Source organism: Brachyistius frenatus, unplaced genomic scaffold, assembly GCF_029030835.1.
Source record: "Brachyistius frenatus isolate BFR_SWC_R1_liver_20210118 unplaced genomic scaffold, ASM2903083v1 Contig_199, whole genome shotgun sequence".
Taxonomy (NCBI): domain Eukaryota; kingdom Metazoa; phylum Chordata; class Actinopteri; family Embiotocidae; genus Brachyistius; species Brachyistius frenatus.
In genome coordinates this window covers 172825-198788 of record NW_027210798.1, presented here as the reverse complement: position 1 = coordinate 198788, position 25964 = coordinate 172825, and the positions used below count along the sequence as shown (strand labels likewise).

The 25964-nt window shown below is 41.1% G+C and overlaps 1 protein-coding gene across 1 annotated transcript in view; it reads right to left on the bottom strand.

The window, feature by feature from the left end:
• Positions 1–25964, bottom strand: part of cfap299 (cilia and flagella associated protein 299) — a 77060-nt gene that overhangs the window by 47659 nt on the left and 3437 nt on the right. The window contains exon 3 of the mRNA XM_069718800.1: positions 13738–13828. Within this exon, the coding sequence (XP_069574901.1) occupies positions 13738–13828 (91 nt within the window). The remainder of the gene's footprint in view (positions 1–13737; positions 13829–25964) is intronic.

Below are 25964 nucleotides of genomic sequence, written 5' to 3'. Positions count from 1 at the left end.
AGTGGAAATAGGTGTTCAAACATGACTCTGTTTTAGTTGGCCGGCTGCTCTGCTGAGAAGCTCCCCCTCTGGGTTTGCCAGGAGACTCGGCCGTCTGTCGCACCGCAGCTCCAGGAATCCAGCGTGTTTTCTCTGATTCTCAAAGCATGAAATGCACTTCGGCAAGAGGAGAAGAATAATAGAGACGGGATGGCGTTTGATCTCTGTGGCTCTGAAATCACTAAAAGAGGGTTTAAGATAACACTAATATTGTCCAAAGCAATAAGAGCAACGCTACACGTCTGGCGGTGCAAACATGTTTATCTCCGTTCACCCATTTCCTGCTCTCTGCTGACTGATATCACACGAGTTTCTGCGAAGACAAGATGAGCAGATTTTTTTTGGGGGGGGGTCATAAGGGATGAGATAAACGAGGGGGACGTCCATATTACGACCGGGCCCCCCGCTGTGATATCAGCTCAGCCAGATGGAGGCTGGAAGTTCATTACTGATAAATAAAGTGGAGCTGGAAGTGCTGTGGGGGCAAACAGTGAGAGGGCATGATGGGAAGTAAATACCAGCCTGCAGCTGAATAACTGAGGAGACCTGGCCGTGGTTCGGAGGTTTATCTGCCGTACCAGCCACATCGGTAGGTAACTAAAGAAAACGGTGAAAGCAGCAGTTGAGCGCTGGCCGGTCACCGTGGAAACTGTGGTTACATGTTAGTTTGGATGTGTGTCTGTTATGTGGAGCAGAGACAAAAAATGTGCTGTGGTTTGGTCATTTGTAAGACTGGTGCTTTCAGTGTTGGACTCCAAATCAAAGGAGAACTGCAGTGTGATGTGTTCACTGGCTTTCCTCTTGATAAGTGTGAGTTTCTTTTTTCATGTGTTCAGTCTCTTCCTCTATTTATTCCAACCACAGACTGGTTATAAAAGTGTTCGTAGCTTCCGGCTCTGAAAAATGAGTCCAATGCAGAAGTGTCTTCAGCTGCAATCCCAGCGAGTGCCACTAGAGGTCGGCTCCAGAAAGCCTCCGGCTCCATAGACTCCCATTCAACTTCTCTCATCAAATCCAAAGTGAATAAAATGTGTCCATCAGTTCTCTCGGTGTTGTTAGCTAAAGTCACTCCTTCTTCTTAGTTTTCTGGAGGTCCATCTGAAAATAATCCCTCATTCATTAGAAAAGAAGATTCAAGAAGACCTGTTTTTGGGGGCGTGTCTGTTTGATTGACAGGCCTGTGGTGCAGTCAGGTTACAGCTATCGGTGGGCGGGACGTAGTATCGTCAGGTTTCCAATCAGATCACTTGCATTAGCTTCTAAAAATAGATTTGTGATCCTGAAAAAGATTTATTTATCAAAAGACAACTAAGATTACTAAACGTGAGCAGAATGTGAAGTGGACACGTTTCCCTCAAGCCTGCAGACACACTGACCGATGGCCTGCTGACCAAAGAGCCCAAATTATTTGGTTGTTTAAGACTACCAGATTTTACTCGCATAGCATTTCCTGTGGCTGCTTCATAATAAAAGCCTCCCGCTGGTTTGCTAGAGGGAATCTGATTGGCTGAACTGCAACAAGGGCCAACACTATGAACTCAACTGTCTGTCAGTGAGTGATCCCAGTTACACCAGTGGTCAGCTGAATGCTGCATAACTGACAGAAGAAGTGAATCAATTTCACTTCCTGTATCAAATTAACAGCCCTCGTTTCAAATTAAAAGCCCTCCTAGTGATTCGTCCAGCCGTATGATGACCTGGTGTTGTCATATAAACAGCTGCCCATGCGTCTAGAAAGCAAGCACCAATATGTGACTTTCGTGGTATGTGGTATTGCACAGATGTGTGTCTCTTAGGACACACATTCACATACACACAAACACGCACACAGAGTGAGAAAGAAACCTGCACAGCAGAATACAATCAATCCATCTGTTAGAATGAAGTGTCAATATTTCAGTGTTTCAAAAAGTTATTTCAGTGCTGCAATGTTAAAAACACTTCCAAATATTTTAAAAAGTACTTGTAATGTTTTATTTCAAAAGCTGTGATTTAACAGTTTAGTTCTTCTAAAAGCTGCTTTCAATGTGTGAAATTTTCAAAACATTTGTTTCAATGTTTTAAAAAACTTTGACAGTATTTTAAGAACCATTCCTGATATGTAGTTTAAATATGAATTGTTAATATATTCTGTGTAACTTGAATATTTTTGCTCCTAAATTTCTTTGTGCTCATCAATTTTTTTTGTTTAATTCAGGAGCACATTTACTCTTTGAGAGAAAAAAAAAAGCTGATCATCGAGCTCTCTTTCTTTTCTTGAACTTAGTAATCACTACATCATCATCTTTTCTCTCCATGCTTCCTTTCTGTCTCAACTGCAGCTCTCAAAGGCTGAAATGGGAAAAAGACACACAAATAACTAATGTAACTCTGAGTCAACATGAAAAGATTTAACCTTGTTGGACATCTCAGAAAATGCACTCTGAAATGTTGCTCCCCAAAAATGTGCATGTTGTTCCTCAGGGATTAAATCAGAGGACAAACTGCAGGTGAACTGAAACATCTCAGCTCCAAAAAGAAAAATGTTAAAAACTTGTAACGATGTATTTAGTAAAAACTGCTTCAGCATAAAACACTATTCAGATGTCATCCATTCAAAACGCATCACAAACACGTCTTTAAAGCTCGCTATCTGACGGGAGATAAATAGGTTACATATTACACTTCTGACAAATATTTTCACGCCTGTTTGGTTTTCCAACCAAATCATTAAAACAAATAGTTTTATCAGTTTCAACATGAACATGTGAACGTCTTAAGTATCAGATACTCTCAATAGGGTTTTGATCCACTTTAACTAATTAATGTTCGCGCTCTTTTGTTTTGTCCGGTTTAATTAATGTGTTTGACTTTTGAATAGAACCAAACAATCTGACTGGTATAATATTCTTGTTTTGGTTTGTGCATTTTTGTGGGTTGACATTCAAATTCATGGTATTCTGCTTTTTAATTGCCACAGTATGAGTTTTTTCATATGCTGCCATATTGTTACAGCTTTGAAACAACTGCTGTAACTGTACAGAATAAACTGAGAGTGCATCCCTTTTAACTTCATAACATAACCAACATCTAACACATTTTAACCAGGAAAAACTCACTGTGGCACTCAGCGATGTCCGGGTACACCAGCTACCTCATCACAGCAAAACATTCAGGAACAAAACATTTGGGGTTTTAAAAAAATCTGTAAAAGACCAAAAGACGATGTATTTTAAAGTTTGGCGAGCTGCTGTTTTGCCGCTGATGGTAACCGTAGCAATGAACTCCATCATCTCCACATGAAGCGAGTTGGAATAATAAGACGGTTTGTGATTACAACTGTCAGATTTGAATCACTTGAAGAAGCAATGACAGGCCAGTCAGTGGTGGAGCGACATTAATAACGCAGTGAAAGGACATGTCTTCAGCCAACTGTACAATATTTACATGATGACATGTTCCATGTTCTCCTGCCAGTAAAATCAAATTCAGAAAACATCTATCTAAAGGCCGAGTAATGCAAAAACACACACGCACACACACACACACACACACACACACACACACACACACACACACACACACACACACACACACACACACACACACACACACACACACACACACACACACACACACTCCTCACTCTCCCCTTTCAAGCATGTAAGATGATGTGAAAGAAAAGGCCCTCTCTCCTTGAGCCGCTGTGTGTTTAGTTTGTCCCTTCTTGGCTTCTGTAGAAAGGTGAGAAGCCGCTCCATGAGTAGACATGAACTGCTCAATTCACAGTAAAGAAAACAAATTCATTCTTAGTTTCAGAATATATACACTCATGAAAACAGAACTAGGATTCAGAATTATATTCGTATTAGTTGTATTGGTTTTGTGCCAGGAGAGCCTCCTATATCCTGTTTATTAGCAGGTATTTCAGTTGTTACTGATTTAAACTTCCAGGTCTTATTTAACAGCCTCGAACCATCTGCCTCTCTCTCCGGCAGGAACCTCATACGCGTGTTAAAATGTATTACAATGACATGAAAATATGCAGAGAATTTGGCCTGTCCACATTTTAGAAGCCTGAAACTTAAACCATGAGCTCAAATCTTCGGCATGTCAGTGGGACTGTGTGCAGGCAACAGAGAGAGACGCTGACAACGAGCTGATGAGAAACTGTCCGTCAGCGGCGGCTCGTCTCTCCGGAGAGGAATCAAAAACACACACTTCTTCTTCACAGACGGCAGGAAGGGCCGAGAGGCTTACTGGGCCAACGACCGGAGGAGAAGGTGCAGGCCGGAGTCTGGTAGACATGTGCGCTGCGCTAAGTGGGAGTGATGCCGTCCAGTATTTACTCAGGTGGAATAATACACTGCCAAAGCAGCCCAGTGTGTGGTGATAAAACAAAGGCTTGTGAAGAATGTGCTCCATATGTTGCTCAGGATGGATAAGCGTTACCTTAATTCCCAGATTGGGTGTCAATGTTTTGACCATAAATGGATTCCTTCACCGCTCGCAGGCCGACCTTATTAGTCAAAGTGATGAACTGGAGAACGTCCGTGGTGTTTAAAGAACCCCGTAGCTTCTGTCAGGAGGAGGCTGATGAGTGGAGAATATCTTTAAGACTTACTTTTAGATGTTTGAAGCCCAGTTTCCTCACCTGACCTCCGAGCAACCGAAGGCCACGAACATCTGGATTTCCTGCACGTCACCGTGGTGAAATATTAGTTTTTTTTATTCCAGTCGATTACAATGACCAGAAGTTCACAAAGGTGATGCTTGTAGATCATTTACAAATAAATGCATTTTAGTTTTATCAGATTTGCAGTTTTCATCTCTCTGACACCTGCACTGCCAAAACCCAGAATGTTGTATGAAATGCAACACCTGTATGAAGTCCAAGTCTAAGTATGAAGGGAAAAACTCATATTTCAGCACTGTTTGAACAGTTTGGTTTTAAGTTCACCACATTAAGGACTCCGGATCAGTCGGTGTCCTCTGACAGATCGAATTTCCTTTTAAAAATGGATAAACTAACAACCAACTAAATGCACACACGCTGCACCTTCAGCTGGAGGAGTTTCATGAGATGTGAGTTACCCTCGGCCAGGAAGAAGATGTGTGCAGACACAAGCTGGAACCGTCTAATCACTGTTTTGGTGGAAAAGTCAAAGGGATGATGGAAGAAACGGAGACGCAGGAGAAATGTAAACAGAGGCAGAAAATATACGACTGCTTCCCTGAAACTATATATTCACATACTTTACATTGTGACCCTGTGAATGAATTGGAAGAATTAAGGGTTTACATTTTATGTAAGATGTTTTCGTACTTTATCAACTACTCTTTAAAGGTAATTAGTGACTATATAATCAAGTGCAGCAGGTTCATGATAGGACCTGCACAACGTGTTGATTTTGACTCGTAGGAGTCGAAGAAACGCTGCCTGCATACAACAGGTGCACATTCCTCTGGGGACAAGCCAGAAACCTTTAGGTAGTATTTAACAGATGTTCCACCCTCCGTAACATATGCACCCTGTGTCTTCCTAAAGCATGGATGGGAGTGTGAGTATGCCACGGTTCATGAGCCAATGAATGTCCATATTAAAGGAATGAAAAGATAATAGGGCTCTAAATAATGATTGATAACAGCAACCTCCAAGTACAAGATTATATTAAATATCTACACCAGGGGGAGGCCAGTGACCTTGATATGTGTCAAAGGAAAATATTCAGGCCATAATATGGCCAAGCTGAGCTCTGCAGTGGTTGTTTTGATGAAGGACTGTATATTAGAGGTCTTGTGCTACATTCAAGTTTTCAAAATAACTAAACCTGTGTTATCAGTCCAATAAATATTATTTAATCTCATTTTAACTACAACCAAAAAAGTTGGTAAACCCATATTTAATTTCAAATATACCCAAGACAATATATCAAATGCTGAAACCGAGAAATGGTATTGTTTTATGAAAAGTATCTGCTCATTTTGGATTTAATGCCAGAAGGACATTTCAAAAAAGTTGGAACAGGGTCAACAAAAGACTGGAAAAGTTTTTTTTACTAAAAAAAAAAAAAACACCTGGTGGAACATCTGACAACTTATTAGGTTGCCATGGCAACAGATCAGTAACACGTCTCTCAGCAGTGAAGATGGGGAGAGGTTCACCACTCTGAAAGACTGTGTTGGAAAATAGTTCAACAATCTAAGAATAATGTTCCTCAACGTAGAACTACAAAGAATTAGTGGATTTCATCGTCTATGGTTCATAATATCATTAAAAGATTCAGAGAATCTGGAGAAATCTCTGAACACAAGGAACAAGGCTGGAAACCAATATTGGATGGTGGTGATCTTCGGGCCCTCAGGCAGCACTGCATTAAAAACACACTATTCTGGAGTGGAAATCACTGCATGGGCTCAGGAACACTTGTGAAAACCATCGTCTGTGAACACAGTTCATCGCTGCGTCCACAAATGATGTTAAAACTCTCCAAAGAAGAAACCAGATAGAAACATGATCCAGAAACACCGCCGCCTTCTCTGGACCGAGATCATTGAAGATGGACTGAGGTGAAGTGGACAACTGTCCTGAGGTCTGATGGATCACAATCTGAGATTCTGTTTGGAAATCATGGACGCAAATCATGAGCAAATAACAAACTGTCTCCTGACCAGAGTGAGTGATTAGTTGGTGAAATTATAAAGTGTCTCTGATGAGTGAAAGTCTCAGCAAGCCCTCGTACCAACTTGTACGATTGATTAGCAACGTTTTTTATGTTCTTATGGAAATCCACAAGACTACCTTAATACTACAAGAAAATAGTTATTCTTTCTATTATCAGCTTTGCAATAAAGTTTTAAGTGTGTCCAAAATGTGAGCTCTCTAAGACTGGTGACGAGGAGCGATCATATTTTCTTCAGACTCTCAGATGACCTCAACTTAAGGCAAGACTTCCTTTGATACCAAGTAGACAACTTAACATGATTCCCAACCTCCCCAGAGGCAACTCAGGCTGACGGATGTTTTAATGATGACAGTCGTGAGGCAGAAAATCTTTCCCAATGTATCAGAAAAATGCACTAAACGCATCGAGTAAAAACACCAGAGAGAGAGAGAGATTAGATGAAGTGTATCTGTTTTCATTTGCTCTGAAAACGGTTCCCGGGGCCACATTTTTGGGGTGATGTCTCTGGACAATAGCAGCTGTTCCCAGGAGGGAGGGGCACGCAAGAAGTCATTACAGCGGGGCTCATCAGGGCTTTCAGTGGCCGAGCAGACACGCAGACACTGCCACTCGCATTCTTGGACGGATCTGACATATCATGTGATGTTTGACTTCACCGGTAAACAAACCTTTCATCCGCCCTGAAACGGCTTCCAAACGGCCCGCGGCGTGTTCTCACCGGCTCCGGCTTTTGTAACTTCACAGACTAATTATGCTTTCATTCAGGACAATATTGCATGTCATAGCTCTGCTATTGATAGCAGCTGCATCTCCCAGAGGAAGCTAAATAATCAAATAATGTAAAACACGCACGACTCCGACTCTTTTGATTCACAAATATTAAAAGCTCTAAAAGACAACTGTATACAACACAAAGGTGGTAATCTTGGTCTTCCTCATTCCTCTCCGTGTCCCTCAGTGGTGCATTGAGAGACGGGCTACAGCTGCCATGTTGGCTGCACACACTAACATAACACATAATGCTTTGGCTATCCGTTTTCTTTTTATAGACGAAAGACACTAGCCGTGAAATCCCTGTCTTGTAATCTGCCAAGAGTAATATTCCAGTTCAATGTTATGGTTTTCCTCAAAAGCTGCAACTGTGAGAAAGTCCAGTCCAAGTGTTCCACTTCAAAACTCAGAAAAATTAATAAATAGCCCAAAAATAACAAATAAAGCACCGAATGTGGGGATTTCTGTGTGTGGTGAAAAGTCGTGCAAATAAAATGAAAATAGATGCTGATAGGAGATTCTCAAATATCACAACGGTTGCTCGTCCAGACAAAAAGTCCTTTCTGTCCACTTGATAGATGGTTGCTATCGGTTGAGGCCTTCTCCCCACCTCTCCACCACTCTGTGGAGCCATTCAAGTCAAGGTCATTCGATAGGACTCGTTCCTCTCTAAAGGCCGTCCACCTCGGTCCTGCTGCTTTGAAATCAAACTTGCCATTGTTGTTTTTACTGCCCATGACAAGGACAAAGGGGACCGGGCAGCAGGGACACACACACAGCTTGAAACGCAATAGGGCTGGGAATTCCTCTTTAATTTCAATGCTATACTTGATCTCTGGGCTGCATGACTGACCACCTTATTATCTATAGCGACAGGAGCTTATCAATACACAACTCGCTGGGTCCACAGACCAAAGACAAACACGTCCTTTATGCAGGATGTCCCCTCTGGGCATGAGACACACTGCACAGGCCGACCAGCTGAATTCCACAACTGAGAGGGTGGGAGACGGAAAATCACTTCTGAACACTCGAATTAGTCTCACTGAAATAGACAGCATCTTTTAAAAGTTATTAGAATATTTTATCATTCACTCCTTTAGGAGAGTTTTCTGTTTTCATGTGAAAAAAAATGTATGTATAAGAAAAGGCTACAATGATTTAGTCCTGGCCAGTGGGATAACTGGTTGTGACAAATTAAAATTGAAAAAAACAATATAGTGTTGAATATGTTTTAAACATATTGTGCATGTTGATAAAAATGCAACATCTGCAAACCCACTGAAATAGACACTGAGATATTTTGGAAAGTTTGGAAATGAGACAAAATGCAATGATATAAAGTGTAAAAATGATTTAAATATGTTGAATGTGCCAAATTGTAAATAAACAACCAACAGAAGTTACAATTAATTCCCTTTGTAACACAGATCCCTGAAAACAATGAATGAATCACCTGGAACACATTTCAGCACCTGATATACACAACAGTAAACAACTGCTATTTTCAGATTCATACTCACTTTATTAGGAACACCTGCATTTATCCAATCAGCCAATCATGTAGCAGCAGTGCAGCATCCTGATGCAGATACAGGAGCTTCACTTCATGCTCACATCAAATATCAGCATGTGATCTCAGTGACTTTGACTGTTGGTGATTGGAGGACTTATGTTCATTTTTATGGCTTTAATGTAAACTTTCTCCCAGTTTGACTGAATGAGTCTTAATGAGACGCCTGTTTATTAACTAATCACCAACAAACTAGTTTAAATCTTTGTTATTTTGTTGTCAACTTATTTAAATAGTTTTTTCTCTTGTTTACAAAGTGACTGACGCATTTACCGATAATTTCTTTCTATTTACATTTATGAAACATTATGTTCTTTAGTCATTTGAAAAAATCCTTTGGAACTAAATGAAAATGATTCAGCAGCTTGTGATGACAGTGAATTATGTTCCCAGATATTAATCATCATGTCTTTCTGTGTAATTCACTATGAAGTATGCTTTTAAAAAGAAATAAGGCAGTCATCCTTTCAGACTGATATATTTCATTGCAGGATACTTCAAAATAAATGAATCAAATAATTGACACTTTCCTCATCTTCATCATAAATATTTTTGATATGCTGGACGCAGCTTTAAAATGACATTTTTTTCAGCCATAAATTATAAAGTTTTCACTTTGTTTCATGAAAAATGAAGTTAATAAACAAGTGAATGCTTTTGCCTAATATATTTGGGAGGAAATGTAATAACTTTATGGATTATGCTCACTGAGTGCATGAAGAGCGGCGTTCTTGTACGAATTCAAAGGTTTAAAACTGCAGACAAAGATTTGAGCTGCGCTGCAACAAAGTTTAGGAAAGATCTCAACAAATATGTCCAGTTTTATGACACTATTGACATTAATATAATAATATGTAATCAAGATGACAATCACAAAACCATAAAACATGAACTGTGCTTTAGTTTGTACAAGTGAGTCCTTCTCCAGAAAAATGAAACATGATGTTACTGAACATGTTTAGAAAGAAAAGGACCAATATTAATAATACATGATTATTGTACTATTGCATTGTATTTTACCATAATTAAGAAAATTAGAGGTTTGCACGGCCTCTGCAGTGGTGTGATGCTTTCCAGTTTTCATTTTAGTTTTTATTTGTCTATTAAATTCATATCAGTTTTCATTAGCCTACAACACAAACAGTGTTAATTATATTCAGCTCACTGCTTCATGTATACCAGACTTTAACTGCTGCCTTTACGTTACTCAACATCAGTGTGATTAGTTGCATTTTCCCAGCGACACCATCGCAGCCTCTCAACAACCAGCTGAAGACAAACAGGCAGCTGGGTGGGTGGTGGCAGCACACCTTCAGCTTCTCATGTGAACCTCCCAACAATGGACGCCCTCAGGCATCCAGCGCAGGTGTGACCTGGATTTGATAAAAAACTTAACTTCTTACCCAGTGCAAATAAAAGCTGGAGCTGCCCAGGTGCAGCTTTTGTTTGTGTGTGACTTTTGGCAGCGGAGCAGCTTTCGCAACAGACGCTGGGAAGGCGAAGCACAATAAAGGCAGGGCACTGAGGGAGGTCATGTGATCGGAGAGATAGTGGAGGGTTCCTCCTGCAGACCGAACCGGAGAGCTCAGGAGAAAACTGGAGGAAGAAACGCTTCAAATACAAATCAGGCTTCATTTCTTAGTGTTCAGTGGCCTCTTTTTTTTTTTTAAATCGAGGAAGAGACCGCACACAAAGACTCATGTCTGCTATCCAGCCTTCGTAACGCCACCGGGGCCGGACAGGAGAGACACAACTCCCCGACGAGCGTATTCACTGACAGGTGAAATTTCAAACTGACTTGAAAGGCCGAGCGCGGCATGAAAGGAGGACAAAGGAGCGTCCCCTGAGACGAATGAGACGGACGGTGACAAGGAATATGTCATCCATTTAGAGGACAGACAATAACCCAGCTCCAAGTATATCCTCTTCTGCGTCCATTGTGGCCTTAAATGGATGATTTTCTGCTCCTCACAACAAAGATGAAACCCTTTATGAGGAACTGAGTCTGTGATACTTGAGACAGTCAGCAAACAATGGTTGAAGTTACAATAACCGCACAAAACCTTTAAAATTAGATCCAACAAATCAGGCAGGTGGTGTTTGGTTTAGATTCAAATCTCCTGAACAAACAAGTCAAAGGGTCTGATTTCCTAAACCTGACAGTATGAACAGGAGAAGTGATCGGAGTGTATTTTAGTACGACTGAAGGTTTTAATCAGATGAACATCAGGAGAGACGGCTGCTCTTATTGTGAAGGAGACGCAGGAAACCAAAGAATACGTAGAGAACGAGGTTTTACACCCGTTAAACATTTCTGATGTCAGAGGCAGAAATGATTCAGACATGTCGTCTGTCCAGTCCAGAGATGATATTTCTGAGTTATTGAATGAACTGACTGATGATTGACAGCCAACAACAAGGAGGAGCCACGAAATACCAGCAACTAGAACGAGTTTTGTTCTTGTTATATTTATATTTCTTAATTTCAATGGAATCTAATTTTCTCTTCCTTCTGCAGTCGTTCTGTTTCTTCATGACTTTTACTCACTCAAACACCTCATTTAAATACAGCAAGTCACACTCACCCTGAATAAATCTTTAGGAATAAACACGCAATTTATTGGAGATCTTTGTAAATCACCCGCAAAACGGGTGCAAAATAAATGTGCAAACCTTTGAAAAAAACACGCAATTTAGAACCTTTTTATGGATCTTAGTGAATCAGGCCCTAAGAGTTATTAACTACATTTGATAGTGGTTTAAGTGTTTTTTACTGAATTGGTGAGTCTGATAAATCGTGAGCACTATTATGAATTAAATGGTTAAGATAACAATAATGTGCAAACATAAAAAACGAATGGAGAAAGTGAAAACATGTGCAGGACGGGGACTGAGCTGAGCTGATCCTCATGTTGGAGGAGCTTAAGTCATGTGTTCAAAAGGCCTTCAGAAAGCTCCCAGTGAAGAGCAGGAGAGACACCTCACGGTGCCGGGTGGTCCCGCCGTCCACCCTGATCGAAGGTAAACACTTTCAGAGACAGGATTTTAACAGAGAAGAAATCCAAACGGTGTCCACCTTCTTCACACTGCGTCATTTCTGCTGGTAGAAAATATCTAAAAATGCCACTTGGATTAAAGCACACCAGCAAATTAGGAATAAAATGTAAAGAGTTTCTTATGTTGTCTGGAATACATGTGTGGAATGTAAATACAGCACAGAGGTCCCGCCTTGTCAGACTGTGTTAAGATTACCTGTTGCGTAAACACTTTCAAAGAGAAGAAGCATTAAGCGCATAAATGTGGCTTCAATTTTAAACAGAAAGTAGCTCAAAGGAAAATAAACATCTTCCTGATCCAATTTTCCAGCAAAGGAAGCTCTTAAGAGATGAAAATAAGACGAGGTGGGAAAATATCATGTCGGTAAAAACAGGGTCGGTGATGCACAACATGATATGCTGCTTGTTTTTATTATGGCTCTCCTTTCTAGATATACTGTATTTAAATTCATTTTACTCTGAAGGGAAAAAAGCTGCAGTTGTGGCTCTCAAATGAGGCTGGGAGGAGGGGGAGGGGGCAGGGGGAAGGGTACTGTGCACGCTGGTGTTTACACAGCGAACATCCAGGGGGAAAACTTTAGCTGTTACTCCTTCTGCTCCCCTTCATGCAGATCATGTGATCTGATAATTGCCGAGCCCACAGGGGCAGGTAGACGGAGGTCAGACAAAACGGCTCTATGTGCATCACTGAAGTCTATCGACACCAACACAACGTCTTCAAGGACACTCATCCATTCATCAGTACTACAAGTAAACACCAACAACTGTGTTCAAAGTCATGTTTGTGCTTGAAATAGTCCGCTTCACATCTGTCCCTGACTCAAACTCAAACTCCAAAACCACCCGACATGAAGGAGCTTCAGTTCTCCTCCTGTGTGTGTAAATGTGACCTGTATTAATCTGAATGTTTCGGTCTTTGTGATTGGTTGATGGTTGGAGCAGATAAAGACTGATCCGTTGACAGTTGAGTTTAAAGGTGAAGCTCTATGACTCTCTAAGTCATCGCTGCCTGAGATTTCTTACGTCTGAGCACCCAGCCAGTCGTTTCTGTGACACCTTTCATACACGAGTGTGTAAAATGCAGCCTGTAGACGTGAGTCAACATCTGACTGGTCCTGTTCTATGAGCCAGTGGCTGCAGTACAATAGCGTGATGCAATTTTCTGGACTCAACAGACTGTTCCAGCTCTTATTTGCCTTATTTCACCCTTTTGTCATTATATCCACATTACTGGTGATTATTTATTAAAAATCTCACTGTTAAAATAGTTTGTGAAAGCACCAATTGTTATCCTGACAACATCGTCACAGTATCAATAACAAGGTAGTTGATCATAAATAGTGATGTTTGATTTTGTCCACGTGGCCCAGGCCTACGTGTTCCTCAGACTGTAAAATGATCTCGGAGGTTCCCTCTTAAAAACACACCTAGACGAGGTGGCTGGAGTTTTATGGGTGGAGGCGGGGTGGGCAGCTGGCTCTCAGTGTTTGGGGAGTGACTGAGGGTGAGGGGGGGGGTCATTTCCACTCAACCTGACACAGTATGTATTTTGTTCCCATCCTAATGGAATTGCAGAAATATTTGAGGGGAATCCCATTACGTAGCAATCGGAGTGCTGTAATAATGTACTCACAGTCATTTTCCCACTGCGGTTGGCCTCCTCTCGCTCTGCCAGCGCTTTCAGGAAGTTATCTTTGAGCTCCTTTCCTGCACTTGCCAGTGTCCTGGAAAAGACAACACTCAAACAGTTTGAAATGTTTCTCTTAACCTGGAAAAAAAAAATCCCACGAAGCCTTAACGGTTCTTTCTAGAGGCGTTTGGCCCTCCAGCGTCCAGTAGCTGCAGGACCCATCTCTGCTGCAACATGAGCAACTGATCAAACAGCTCTTATTTGGTTTCTTTATCTGCTCTGACACCGTAGAACATATTTCATTTCCCTGTCCACAGGACTTTCCTGACAATTTGTAATCACAACACTGCATCTTTAAAGTAGATGAAAGCCAGCTAGTATATCTAGTACATCAATACACAGCATGTCAGCGAGGCTGCCAAACTCCCAGAGCCCTTCCAGAAACCCAAAATGTAATTCCCTAACAGACATTATCATCATTCTCATAACTGTTGTTCGTAGGCCAGAGAATTTTACTCAGGAATGAACATGAAAACTACAAAATTGTCTTTTCATTTCAGTATGCAAAGCAATTATATTCATATCAGAGTTTACTGACTTGATACTGTGGCAGCTTTTTACACTTTGGGCTGGCCCGTCTCCATGGAAACATGGTTTTGGCGCACACTAATATATCCACACCTGAAAAAACACTGGCACTAATATTTGAACAGTTAACATTGCAGTACGAGCAACAGACCGCTGGCATGCGACCAGAACCGAGTGTGCAAAAACATTCATCAGATCCACAGCGAGTTAACATGTTGGAGGCCGTAAACAGCTCATTGGTCGCCTCTCAGTTGTGGTTATAACGCACAAAATGACTGTTAAAACAAATGTAGAAAGGACATTAGATTAAAGCTGCAGCACCACTGTTTCTACGGACTCCAGCTTCATTAAGCAATAACCTAAACATAAATCCCTGAAGTTGCACCAGCAGTATTTCTCCTTTTTGAGTATTTTAATCATAAATTGGGGCTGAACAACAAACCTGTTTCCAAAAAAAGTTGGGACGCTGTATAAAATGTCAATACAAAACAGAATGCAATGACTTGCAACTCATATAAACCCACATTTTTATTAAAAAATAGACTAAAGACAACATATCATATGTTGAAACTGAGAAATGTTATTGTTTTATAAAACATATATGCTTATTTTTAATTTGATTCCAGCAACATGTTTCAAAACAGTTGTTCCATGATCATGTTCACCACTGAGCTGCATCACCTCTTCTTTTAACAACACTCTGGAAACGTTCGGGAACTGGGGAGACCAGTTTCTGGAGTTTTGAAAGTTAAAAGTGGTCCCATTTTTGCCTGATAGAGGATTTCAGCTGCTCAACAGTTCAGGGTCTCCTTTGTTGTATAGATTCTCTGAATCTTTTAATGATATTATGAACCGTAGACGATGAAATCCACTAATTCTTTGTAGTTTTACGTTGAGGAACATTATTCTTAGATTGTTGAACTATTTTCCAACACAGTCTTTCAGAGTGGTGAACCTCTCCCCATCTTCACTACTGAGAGACTCTGCCTCTCTGAAATCATCTTTTTAGACCCAATCATGTTACTGAGCTGTTGCCATGGTAACCTCATTAGTTGAGATGTTCCACCGGATGTTTTTTTTAGTGTTACACAACTTTTTCAGTCTTTTATTATATTTTTCATAATAAATTGATAAATTGTTTTTCATCTATATTCAATTAAATATGGGTTTATGTGATTTTCAAATCATTGTATTCTGTTTTTATTTACATTTTACACACCGTCCCGCCTTTTTGGGAAACGGGGTTGAATGTGAACCAAATTTAAATCACCTGAATTAAACTTTATGGTCATTTGGTTTCATCCTTTGCATAATTTTTTTATAAGTTGAAGCACTGGTGTGTTTGCATTCATATCATTTTCCGAACACTGCTGGTGCATCGTGGGACCTCTTTGCTTGACATGGACATTAAAGACATCAAGTGTTTTTTTTTTTTCAAGAATAGTGATATTAGTGCTGATATAATACTTTTAATACCAAATCAATATATATATATTTTTTTTATAGTTTACAGTTTTTATTTAGCTACCGATGATACAATTCTGTATTTAAAAGCTGCACGACAAACCGGCTGAATAAATTACTTTGAACAACATTGTCAAAGATAATGATACATCTGACCAGATATTTAGTAAAAGCCTACTTCACAGTTTTCATAACTTGCTGCAACAGATGTGTTTGCTGTGGACGGAGGTTCGGTACTTAGACCTCCAGACGTTGTGAGACGAAGAAATAATCCCAAACTTCCCTGAAAACTCCTGTGGGTTTGTTATAAATCTGCTCCTTTCATCTTGAATCCAGTTCTGTCTGCTTCACTGTCCAAAGAGCAGGTAAGTTCACTTATATTCTCCATTTAAAATCCCCTTTCCATTCCCAGAGCACTTTAAAACGTCTCAACAGCCACAACAAGCTCAGACAAACAGCCAATTTCTGCTCCTGGCTTAGTTTAACATCATAGTCAAGGAGAACAGGATCTGAATGTTTAAATTCACCGGAATTTGGAGAAGGATTGTAATTCATCTGAGTCGTTTGGCCTGTGCCCCACAATGAAGGTCTTAGAGGAATCACACGGTGGTAAAAGTGCAGGGACAGCACATATTTGGAGGCTGGGAGCTCACTTCATCTTGTGAGTGAGTGAAGGATTGCTGCTGGGTCACGGGGGCCGAGGCCCCAAAGTAAACACAGGTGTTGAGGAGGCAAGTGACTGGGGTTACCCCATCCAGTAGCTAAAGCAACACACAGTCACGGAGAGCGAAGAATACTTCAGCCAAACAGATGGACCGCTGCGAGTTTCAGTTTCACATCAATTAACAAATTTCTTATCAAGCCTCATTTAGGAGGGATAACAAGAGTTTCTCTGGTAAATGACGGTTATTAGCGGCTAATGACAAGTTATTAAGCTGACTGTGCTCAACCTCGTGTTTCTCTTGTTTTTAGATGGTGGTCAGACAGGTGGGCCGCGGGATTAAAGACGTGAGGGGGAGGCCAACAGTTGTCATCTGGTTGTTAAAAAAACGTACATCTGTTGGAGAACATCTGTCCTACAGATATAAAATAACTTTTAAAAATATATGTGCCGTTGTGTCAGTTAAAGGCGGGAACATGGCGTCTGATTTATGTGATATGTTGCGAGTGCGATAAAGCAGCGATGTGAACAGAACATTAAAAATAATGAAGAAGCATGCTAACCCTGCAGGAAACGGAGGAGCGTGGATTCACACTGTCTTAGATATCAACGAGAGACGCAGACACTTAAACTTTCATCTCCAGAGGAATCCCACGGCAACGTGCAACTCTTTATTTCAAAATTGTGAAATAATAAAATGTTCTCGTAAAAATGTTCTATCAGACTCGCGACATATGACATAAATCTGACGCCATAAGGGGAACACTATAAAAAAATATAACTAACATTATAGTCTCTGTGAGTGTTAATGTTCTGCTTCTTCAACACCTGAGGAGGTTTCACAACTTTTTATTTTAACATATTTGGAGACTTTTCTTCACCACAAAGACAACACCGCTGGTTGTTTCTACAAAGTTTCCCTAATGAGCGACAATGCTGTGATGAAAATGGTCTTTTTATTATAATTTTTTTTTTTTTTACATAAGCGGTAAAAAAGCTCAAATAAAATGACTGCTGGGAAAGTCTCAGATTCAGATTGATAACACAACCCAGTATCACGGCAAAACGTGAACTAGACTGCCATGTGGGAGGCAGAGGTCCGAATCCAGGAGGTGACAACGTTGTTCTTGAGTTGTTTTTGTTTCCTAACACCAACCATGTGTTTTTCCGTAAAGTTTATTTGTCCTGTAGATCTCATGGCGGTATAACATGCAGTAGGTTTCATTTTCGTCCACTACAGGAAAACGTGAAACTGTCACGCCTAGACAGGCCAAAGCGTGTCTATTTCACGCGTTGCTGTGATACTGGGTTGGGTAACAGCGCTGCGCTCAAACAATACAGGCAGCTGTGATGGTGCTGATGTAGTTTAAGGCAATGAAATGTGACCCAGGAAGTCCAGTTGAAGTGAGAGAAGACAAACACGACATAACAGTTACTGCTCAGAGAGGAGTTTACAACTCTGGACAGTTGTCACGGTGATCGACCACCTGTGTCTGATTGTCCGTTCGCCCTGATCGTTTCCACCTGTGTCTTATTGTCTTCTCGTGTATATAACTGTGTCCTCTCCTCACTTCTTTGCGTTGTTTCTTGTCAGTGAGTGTTTGACGTGTCCCTGTCTGGTTCTGGTTCTGGTTCTGGTTCTGCCTGTTCCGTGTCTCCACCTCCGTCTGTGTGGACTGACTCTCTGGTTTTGGACTTTTTTGGAACGTACCTGTGACTCTGAGCTTGGATTGAACTTTTGCTTTCTCTGTTGTCACTTTCCTGATTTTCTCAGTAAAGATCATGAACCTGAACTTCCTGTCTGAGAGTCGTGCGTTTGCGTTGGTACTTTGAACACATTAAAAGTACGGTCAGTGATATTTTCACTTCCACAGTGTTCTCTGAACTAAAACTGTGCTTTTTGGATGTCTTTTTTATGTGTGGTTTATGTGTGGCTTCGTCCACCTCTGTTGGAGGTGAACAGCTGTTACTGCACAGCAACTATCGTCTCTGTTTACACATGAATAAACACTCGGCTGCAGAGCCGACCAGAGATAACTTCCTCCTCTACCGTGAGCCTCCTAAAACTGTCGCTTTAAACCATCTATCTTCAGTAACTCACGACACCGTTAACCCTCAGAGATGTTCTGGATTTACAGTTTTCATATTTCTAATAGCATTTTGCATAAATACATGTATTGTGTGCATTTAGGTGTATAAAACGTAACAAACATCTGACCTTTCTTGGCATGAGATGAAAACAAATTGCACTCCATTGTAGTTATTTTTATAATATATATATACACACACACACACACACACACACACACACACACACTGCAGTTAAGCGTCACTGTGGTTATTTGTTGTTTTTTATTGTTACATATTTATACTATTCTCTTATCTTTATATTTTGCACACCGTGTGACTGAGTATTTTTTTTTCGAACTCTATGTCCGTATGTGATATGGTGGATTGACATTGAAGTTGAAAATAATGCTACAAAGGGTAAATTCTGTGTCACAATAAAATATCAGTGTTATTATTATGCCACAGATAAAATAAATTCACCAACTTTCCTGAAAAGCAGCATCACGAAATGCAATATTGCATTTTTTAATTTTTTAATTGCAAGTTAGAAGGATACAAAAAGTGCATATCTACTGATGTAAGTAAGATGGAAAGTAAACTGTAGTAATTTGAAAGTTTGTTTTGAGGAATCTGAAATCGAATTCAGTTTGTTTCTGTTCAGTTCAAATGTGTTTTTTGTCATCCAGTCAGACTAAAGTTGTTACCTGAGCTTGTATTTTTTCCAGCACTGTGACATGCTGCTTTTGTAGTCATGGAGTGTAATATTAAAATACCAATTTGGTTTCAAGACATAAACTTGGACACGACGGTGTAAAACTTGTTCTGCATGTTCCTTCTTCCTCATACATTCACTCAACTTTTGTGCCCTTTGATCACACTTGATGCAATTGTTGTATCTGTACTAAGTTGTGTTGTTGAGTGCGACACTTTGCAAAAGCAAATGGTTTCAGCATAATTAATGAAATGTGTATGACTGGTTCTTTAAGGACTGCAGGGTCAGCGTTTCTCTTTTAGTGTGTTTTCTGAGAGGTTTTTATTTCATGACGGTTAACAGATGTTGTAAAATGATTTCTTGTTTTATTCTGGAGACAAGTTAACAGATTGAAGCTTTCATTAGCCTGTAGCTCTCCACAGTCTAACAGATGGGAACTTTCAATAATACGGTGATTTCTGAAGAAACAACACATACTGTAGCAGAATATTTTTCCTCCGAGTGCTTGGGAAAATGAATCTTATAGAAAATATTATTTTGGGCTGGTGGACGTCAGGGGAAATTCCACACAGCATGACAATTTACTTTATTTGGGGCTTTTTATAAAATCCTCTGTCACCTCTGATTACAATGAGCTGAATGTATCAGTTACACATGTGCTGCACATGATATTCTACCTGAATATCTTTGTGTACTGCGGCCACCTCGGCTTCCAGCGGTGGTGGAGGTCGCACGTCGAGCATCGCCTGCGTGTTTTTCAATGTGGATCAAAGGAATCATTGTCATCTTTTTCACACAGAGTTCTTATTAAGGCAAAATGTTCATGTATTCAGAACAAATGTGAGAGGGAGAGATTGTAATGATTCATTCAGGTTTATGTTTGGATGTGAAACCCGATGTGTAGATTTCTGGAACAGAAGTTGTGCTCCAGTGGAAGTCCTCACACGAGGAGCAGCTTTCATCCCTGAATGACGGCGTGTGTTGCACATGTCGGCCGTGTGGTTTCTTCCTCATCAGTTTATTAGCTTACACTGTAATCCAAAGCAACACATATGAAATCATTTAAAAGTATTTTCCTGCTGATTAGAGAGGAATTTCCTCATCAACAACACTCAGGGTCTATTTCTGATTTCTTCTGTACTGCTGCAGTTTGAACTCAACTTTCACGCTTAGACTTCAAAATACATTAAAACCACATGATAGAGACTTTATTTTACGGATGTTCTTGCAGGTCATTTAATTAATCATCATCATCCTCCATCATCAGAAGTAAACAGATGAAGATAGTACGTCCTCACAGCCTGACGGATAACACGTAATGTCTGATGTGTTTCTATCACAGAAGACCAAACATCAGAGACTGACTGAGTCTGAGGGATGTCAGAGGTCAACCGGTTGCAGAGCGTCATTATTAATGAGGAGGAAATTATACCAGGACCATTTGAATCACACGATAACATGGTGGCCTGAATCTTCATATTCCTGAGTTGTTTGGAGTCCTTTAACTTAACTCTGCTGTACATTGTACACACACTGCACAAAGTAAACTAGGACCTGCTGCAGCACTGTGTCTGAACCAATCAGCAGCCAGCAGTGGTCATCAAACATCAGTGATGTCATCAACCATCAGTGATGTCATCGTTGGTTTGTGAAAGTTATGAATCCTCCAGTTCAGATTCTCTCCGTCACCATCTTTACTAGTTCGGAGCGGTTTCGGAGCAGGAAGTGACCATATTTGGACGAGCTGGGGGAGGAGCCAGATGTGGATCTGACCTATCTGATCGGAAACCTGAAGATACTACGTCCCGCCCACCGATAGCTGTAACCTGACTGGACCACAGGCCTGTCAATCAAACAGACACGCCCCCAAAAACAGGTCTTCTTGAATCTTCTTTTCTAATGAATGAGGGATTATTTTCAGATGGACCTCCAGAAAACTAAGAAGAAGGAGTGACTTTAGCTAACAACACCGAGATAACTGATGGACACATTTTATTCACTTTGGATTTGATGACAGAAGTTGAATGGGAGTCTATGGAGCCGGAGGCTTTTTGGAGCCGACCTCTAGTGGCACTCGCTGGTATTGCAGCTGAAGACACTTCTGGATCGGAACCATTTTACAGACCTGAAGCTACGAACACGTTTATATCCAGTCTGTGATTGAGCAGTATTTACAATTGTAATATTTAGCAGATAAAAAGTTAAGTCCTTGTAACAATTGGGACATGATTTTCACTCTAAACAAGCGTGCATAAATATGAGGAAACATGTAATCTAAAGATTATTAGATATTGTTTAGTGTGTTTTATTGTGCATATGTAACAGCAAAAACATTTTGTGTCTCAGTTCTGCTCTCCTTTACAACACTGCAAATATATCCTTGTACAGGCTAACTCTTTATTTCATGTTACCAAAGAGCAGTGAATGAGAAGCTTCTCATTTTAACTTTTATTTTTTTAATATTATTTTTTCTTTTTTAATACATTCACACACGGATGGTTCACCATCGGGAGCAACTTAGGGTTCAGTGTCTTGCTCAAGGACACTTAGGCATGTGGACAGGAGGAGCTGGGGATCGAACCACCAACCTTCTGATTAGTGTTCAACCCACTCTACCGTCTGAGCCACAGCCTACATAAGAATTTGAGAATTTCTAAACTGTTTCAAATTTGATATCAGTTGATATAGTCCTTATTGATGAGGTAACTTGTTGGAAAATCTGTCTTGTGTCAGTAATAAAGGTTTAATAAGCATACAAGTTTAGGAATTCAAGTTTACACATTAACATGCAACATGTATGTGGATAACTGAAAGGAAAAGTGCATGTTATTGAAAGCTGTACATGAATATTTCCACAGTATCTTCCTGTGAGCGAGATCTGGTGTCTTTGGTTAAAATAAGCCACAATATTGTTTTTGCATCGTACATGTAGCCAATAGGTGAGGACAGATGCTCCATTAATCAAGTCATTAATATGAAATATGACTTCTAAAATGTGGAAACATCCAGGTTAAAAGTCGGCTTGTTATTTATGATGTGTTGTGCCAGCTGGTTATAAACCGGGATATATATTTTGATGTGTGTGCTGTGTGGTGGGATGTGGTGGCCGGCTTCAGCCTGGCAGGATGTGTGACTGTGGACAACACTTGCAGGGGATCGCTCCACATTTACACTCCCGTCCAAAATCACAAAGTGCAAGGAAGGAAATTGGCTTGACAGCACATGTAATAGAGACTGCGAAGCCTCGTCGCCCAAGGGCCCTCGACCAGAGCGGCCGGCGCAGAGAGTGGCGGGGGTTTGGCTCGCTAAAAATGATCCGGGGATCGGCTTTGTGAGGCTTCTCATGTCAGTCACATCCACAATCTTATTTTTGCTAAGCATCTGGAGGCTGGATCCGCGCTGAAATGTATTCACTGTGCGTGTTCGTGGCACCGGTTTTACTTGGCACCGCGAGTGATGGCTCGCTTTTAATATAGAGCAGCGAGTCGGAGAGCGGAGAATTCTTGAGGCAGACTGTAAAAACTGCAGCAGCACAATGGACAATGAGCGTGGCTGTGGTTTGGGACCGCGGGGAGATCGCGGGGAGCCTGATGGAAACCTCGCAGGACTGCCGTGAGCACGCGAGGTCAGGACATATGCTGACATGGACTTCTGGGCCGGAGCCGAGAGGAAGCGGAGGCCTCCCGTCTGCTCAGCACACCCCCCGCCTCCCCACCCCCCCTGCTCGTCTCTCACTTTATATCTCATGTTATTCCTGCCGCAGATGAAATGCACGACAGTCATCTCAAATATAGAGGAAATTTGTTCACAATTTCCACCGATGGGCAGGTTGAGACGGGGGGAAAAAATATGTCGAGTCCACACAACAGATTTGTGGAGTGGAATATTCAAATAGTCAAATAACACCGAGTGAAAGAGGTGGATGTTGCCGTATTAGCATTTCCCATCATGCTTTAGTTATTTATTCATAACTTTGAATAATGAAGCAACCAAATTAGATATAAGTGATGGTCAAAAATTATATTTACTTTTGCTAAAACATGCTATTTTGGAACATTTCAATGAAGAAATAATGATGCATGTTATGGGATTATGATTACAAGGAAGGAACGTAATATAAACCTGTAACACAAGCTAAGTATTCATGCAGCATGTGTTGTTACACACTGTATATAATATAATCAATCTGTATATGTGAGTTTAATATAGAGTTGTGACAAATATTGTTGTTATTTGGTATTCATTTCTAACTATAGTCTTCATAGTGTGATGAGATTTTAACTCCACGAGTGTTAAATCATGTTTTTAAGTGTTGACACTAAGAAAGAGTTCACATTAAACAACTCAAGGTAAAAGATGAATTTTACTCTTCATGAGATTCATGTTTGAACTCCTGAAAAGTGTTAAAAGATCAAGACTTCCTTTCAGAGTGTATTCAATGCTCTCACATGCTGATTTAAACTCAGAGTTTATTCCAAAGACCACAACAGCTTAAAATAAAAAGCCGCTATCAGAACCAACACTTTAGAGACTATTTGTTGGTTGTGACGACCCGCTTGGCTTCCCCCAAACCAAACAACCAAACAACCGCACTAAGCATCCCATTCAGCCAAGTTTCCTTTTTCAATGACGTATTGGATTTCACTTATGTCTGATGAGAGCACCAGGTCCTTTTGTTTTGCATCTCCCCCCCCCCCTCCTCTCACCTCCCCCCGCCCCCCTCCCTTTTCACAGCCGAGCTGTCAGGAGCAGCATGTTGTCTTTAAAAATGAGACGGGGCAACAACAGGACAACATCTGATTAGCATTCAGCGCACTGTCTCCACTCCCCTGGTATTTTATTACCACAGGTGCAGGGCATTCATTGATCAGATGCACGCTATAGGCGAGGTTCGCCCTCTAATTGAAAACAGCTCTATTTATACACCTGCAGGCACTAAAGGTCTCCCAGAGAGCACGGGGAGGTTGAAAAGAAGAGAAAGAAAGGGGGGAAAAACACACACACAGCAATGACAGCGGAGTGAAAGAAGATGTGGCCTCGGAGACGAAGGTTGGAGCCCTCAGAGGAGGAAGAAGGAATTCCCAAAACACAGCGGCTGCAGCGCCGCGAGACGATACGACTGCAGGTGCAAACGTCCGACAGGGAGGAAGACGGACTCGTTGAAAAGAGGCACAAATAAATGCAAATCCAAAAGTGTGTTAGTTGTTTTTTTTCTTTGCGAGCTGAAGAACATTGAATTTGTTTACAGTGCTGCTGCCAGTTTTTGTGTTTTTTCAGAACATTGTCTGTTTGTGCTTCGGCCACGTTGCAGGTGGTACTTTGCATCCCGGGGCCGTGTTTTCACAATGTGACCATAGCAGGAGGTCGGGGGGGTCAGTGTGGTGGAAGTCCAATCAGAGAGCCACAGAGGAAGCAGCAATCTGCATTTACATAGGGGGAGGAGGGCGGGGGGGCTGCAGCTCAAAGTCGCCACTTCTCAGACAAAAAAAATCTGTAAATACTGCGTGTTTTTTCTCTTCTCTCACTGATTTTTACAAGAAGTCAAACATCCAAATGTGGGGAAGCAATGAAAGCTGTTAATTAGTTAAAAAAGCGTGCATGAAAAAGATGTCGGCTCGCAGCCGTCTGCAGGTTGGTGGCGTCGGAGCTTTTATCCAAACAGCAGGTGAAATGTCGGAAAAGTCTTCCCCCACACTTCAGTCTCAGCTCGCATCATAATGACTAACAAAAACCTCAGAGATGGCAGACGTATCAGATGATTATTTAAGGATTAAATTTAATACAGAAAGCATGACGTTAATTTGCTATAAGATATCGCTTTACCCAGAACAGGATCACATCCAATGTAAAGTATTCTCTTTGTGAAATAACAGAACACTGCTGTTAATTACCTTCGAGAGGATTAAAACAACACTCGGTGCAGCTCAGAATAACACGCTGTCTAACTCAGGAGTGATGTCTTTCCCAGCAACAGAGATTAACGGAGATTTATTCTGTCTGCTGGGGGGATGTGGTGGAAAGAAAGGGACTCTATCGGTGATCATATCACATTCAAGTCCAGCCAGGGGAAGATTGTTGGAAATAGGGTTTGTAATAAATGTAAATGTTGTGAATCCCAGCTGTCTTCAGCTGGACTCTTCTACAAGGAAACAAGCCTCACACGTGTCAGAGCCACTTTTAAAAATCTCCTCACATTGGTTTTTGGTGGGGAACTCCTTTAAAACTGTCTGAGTTATCTAATCTAGTCCTCCAAACACTGAGGAGCCACGAACAGGACCACAGCCTCTGAACATGGTGTAGATGTTGGAGAGGGAGCAGATTAGTGTGTATTTAACATCCCAACGTTCCCGCACAACGTTTCCCGGGATCCTGTCGGGACAAGATGAAAGGCTGCGAGGCCTGATATCAGTGTGACTGCAGGTGTGGAGGAAGCTCCCATTTCACCAGAGTCACTGATGCTCACACGTTTCAACGAGGGAGACATCTGCACGTTTGGATAAGCATCTGAGGGTTCGATCGAATTCAACACCTCACAGGTACATGTTTGGATATTCCAGTGTGTGTGTGCGTGTGTGTGTGTGCGTGTTATTTGGCGGTTCTGGCTTGTCATCAAAGAAGCTCCCGGCACCACCACCACACGGCTGGATCAGGAATGAGGATGTGTGTGATCACTTTCCTCAGGACGGGCAGTTAGTTGGTACTTTTGTCATCTGGCTCGTTTATTTTTGATTTAAA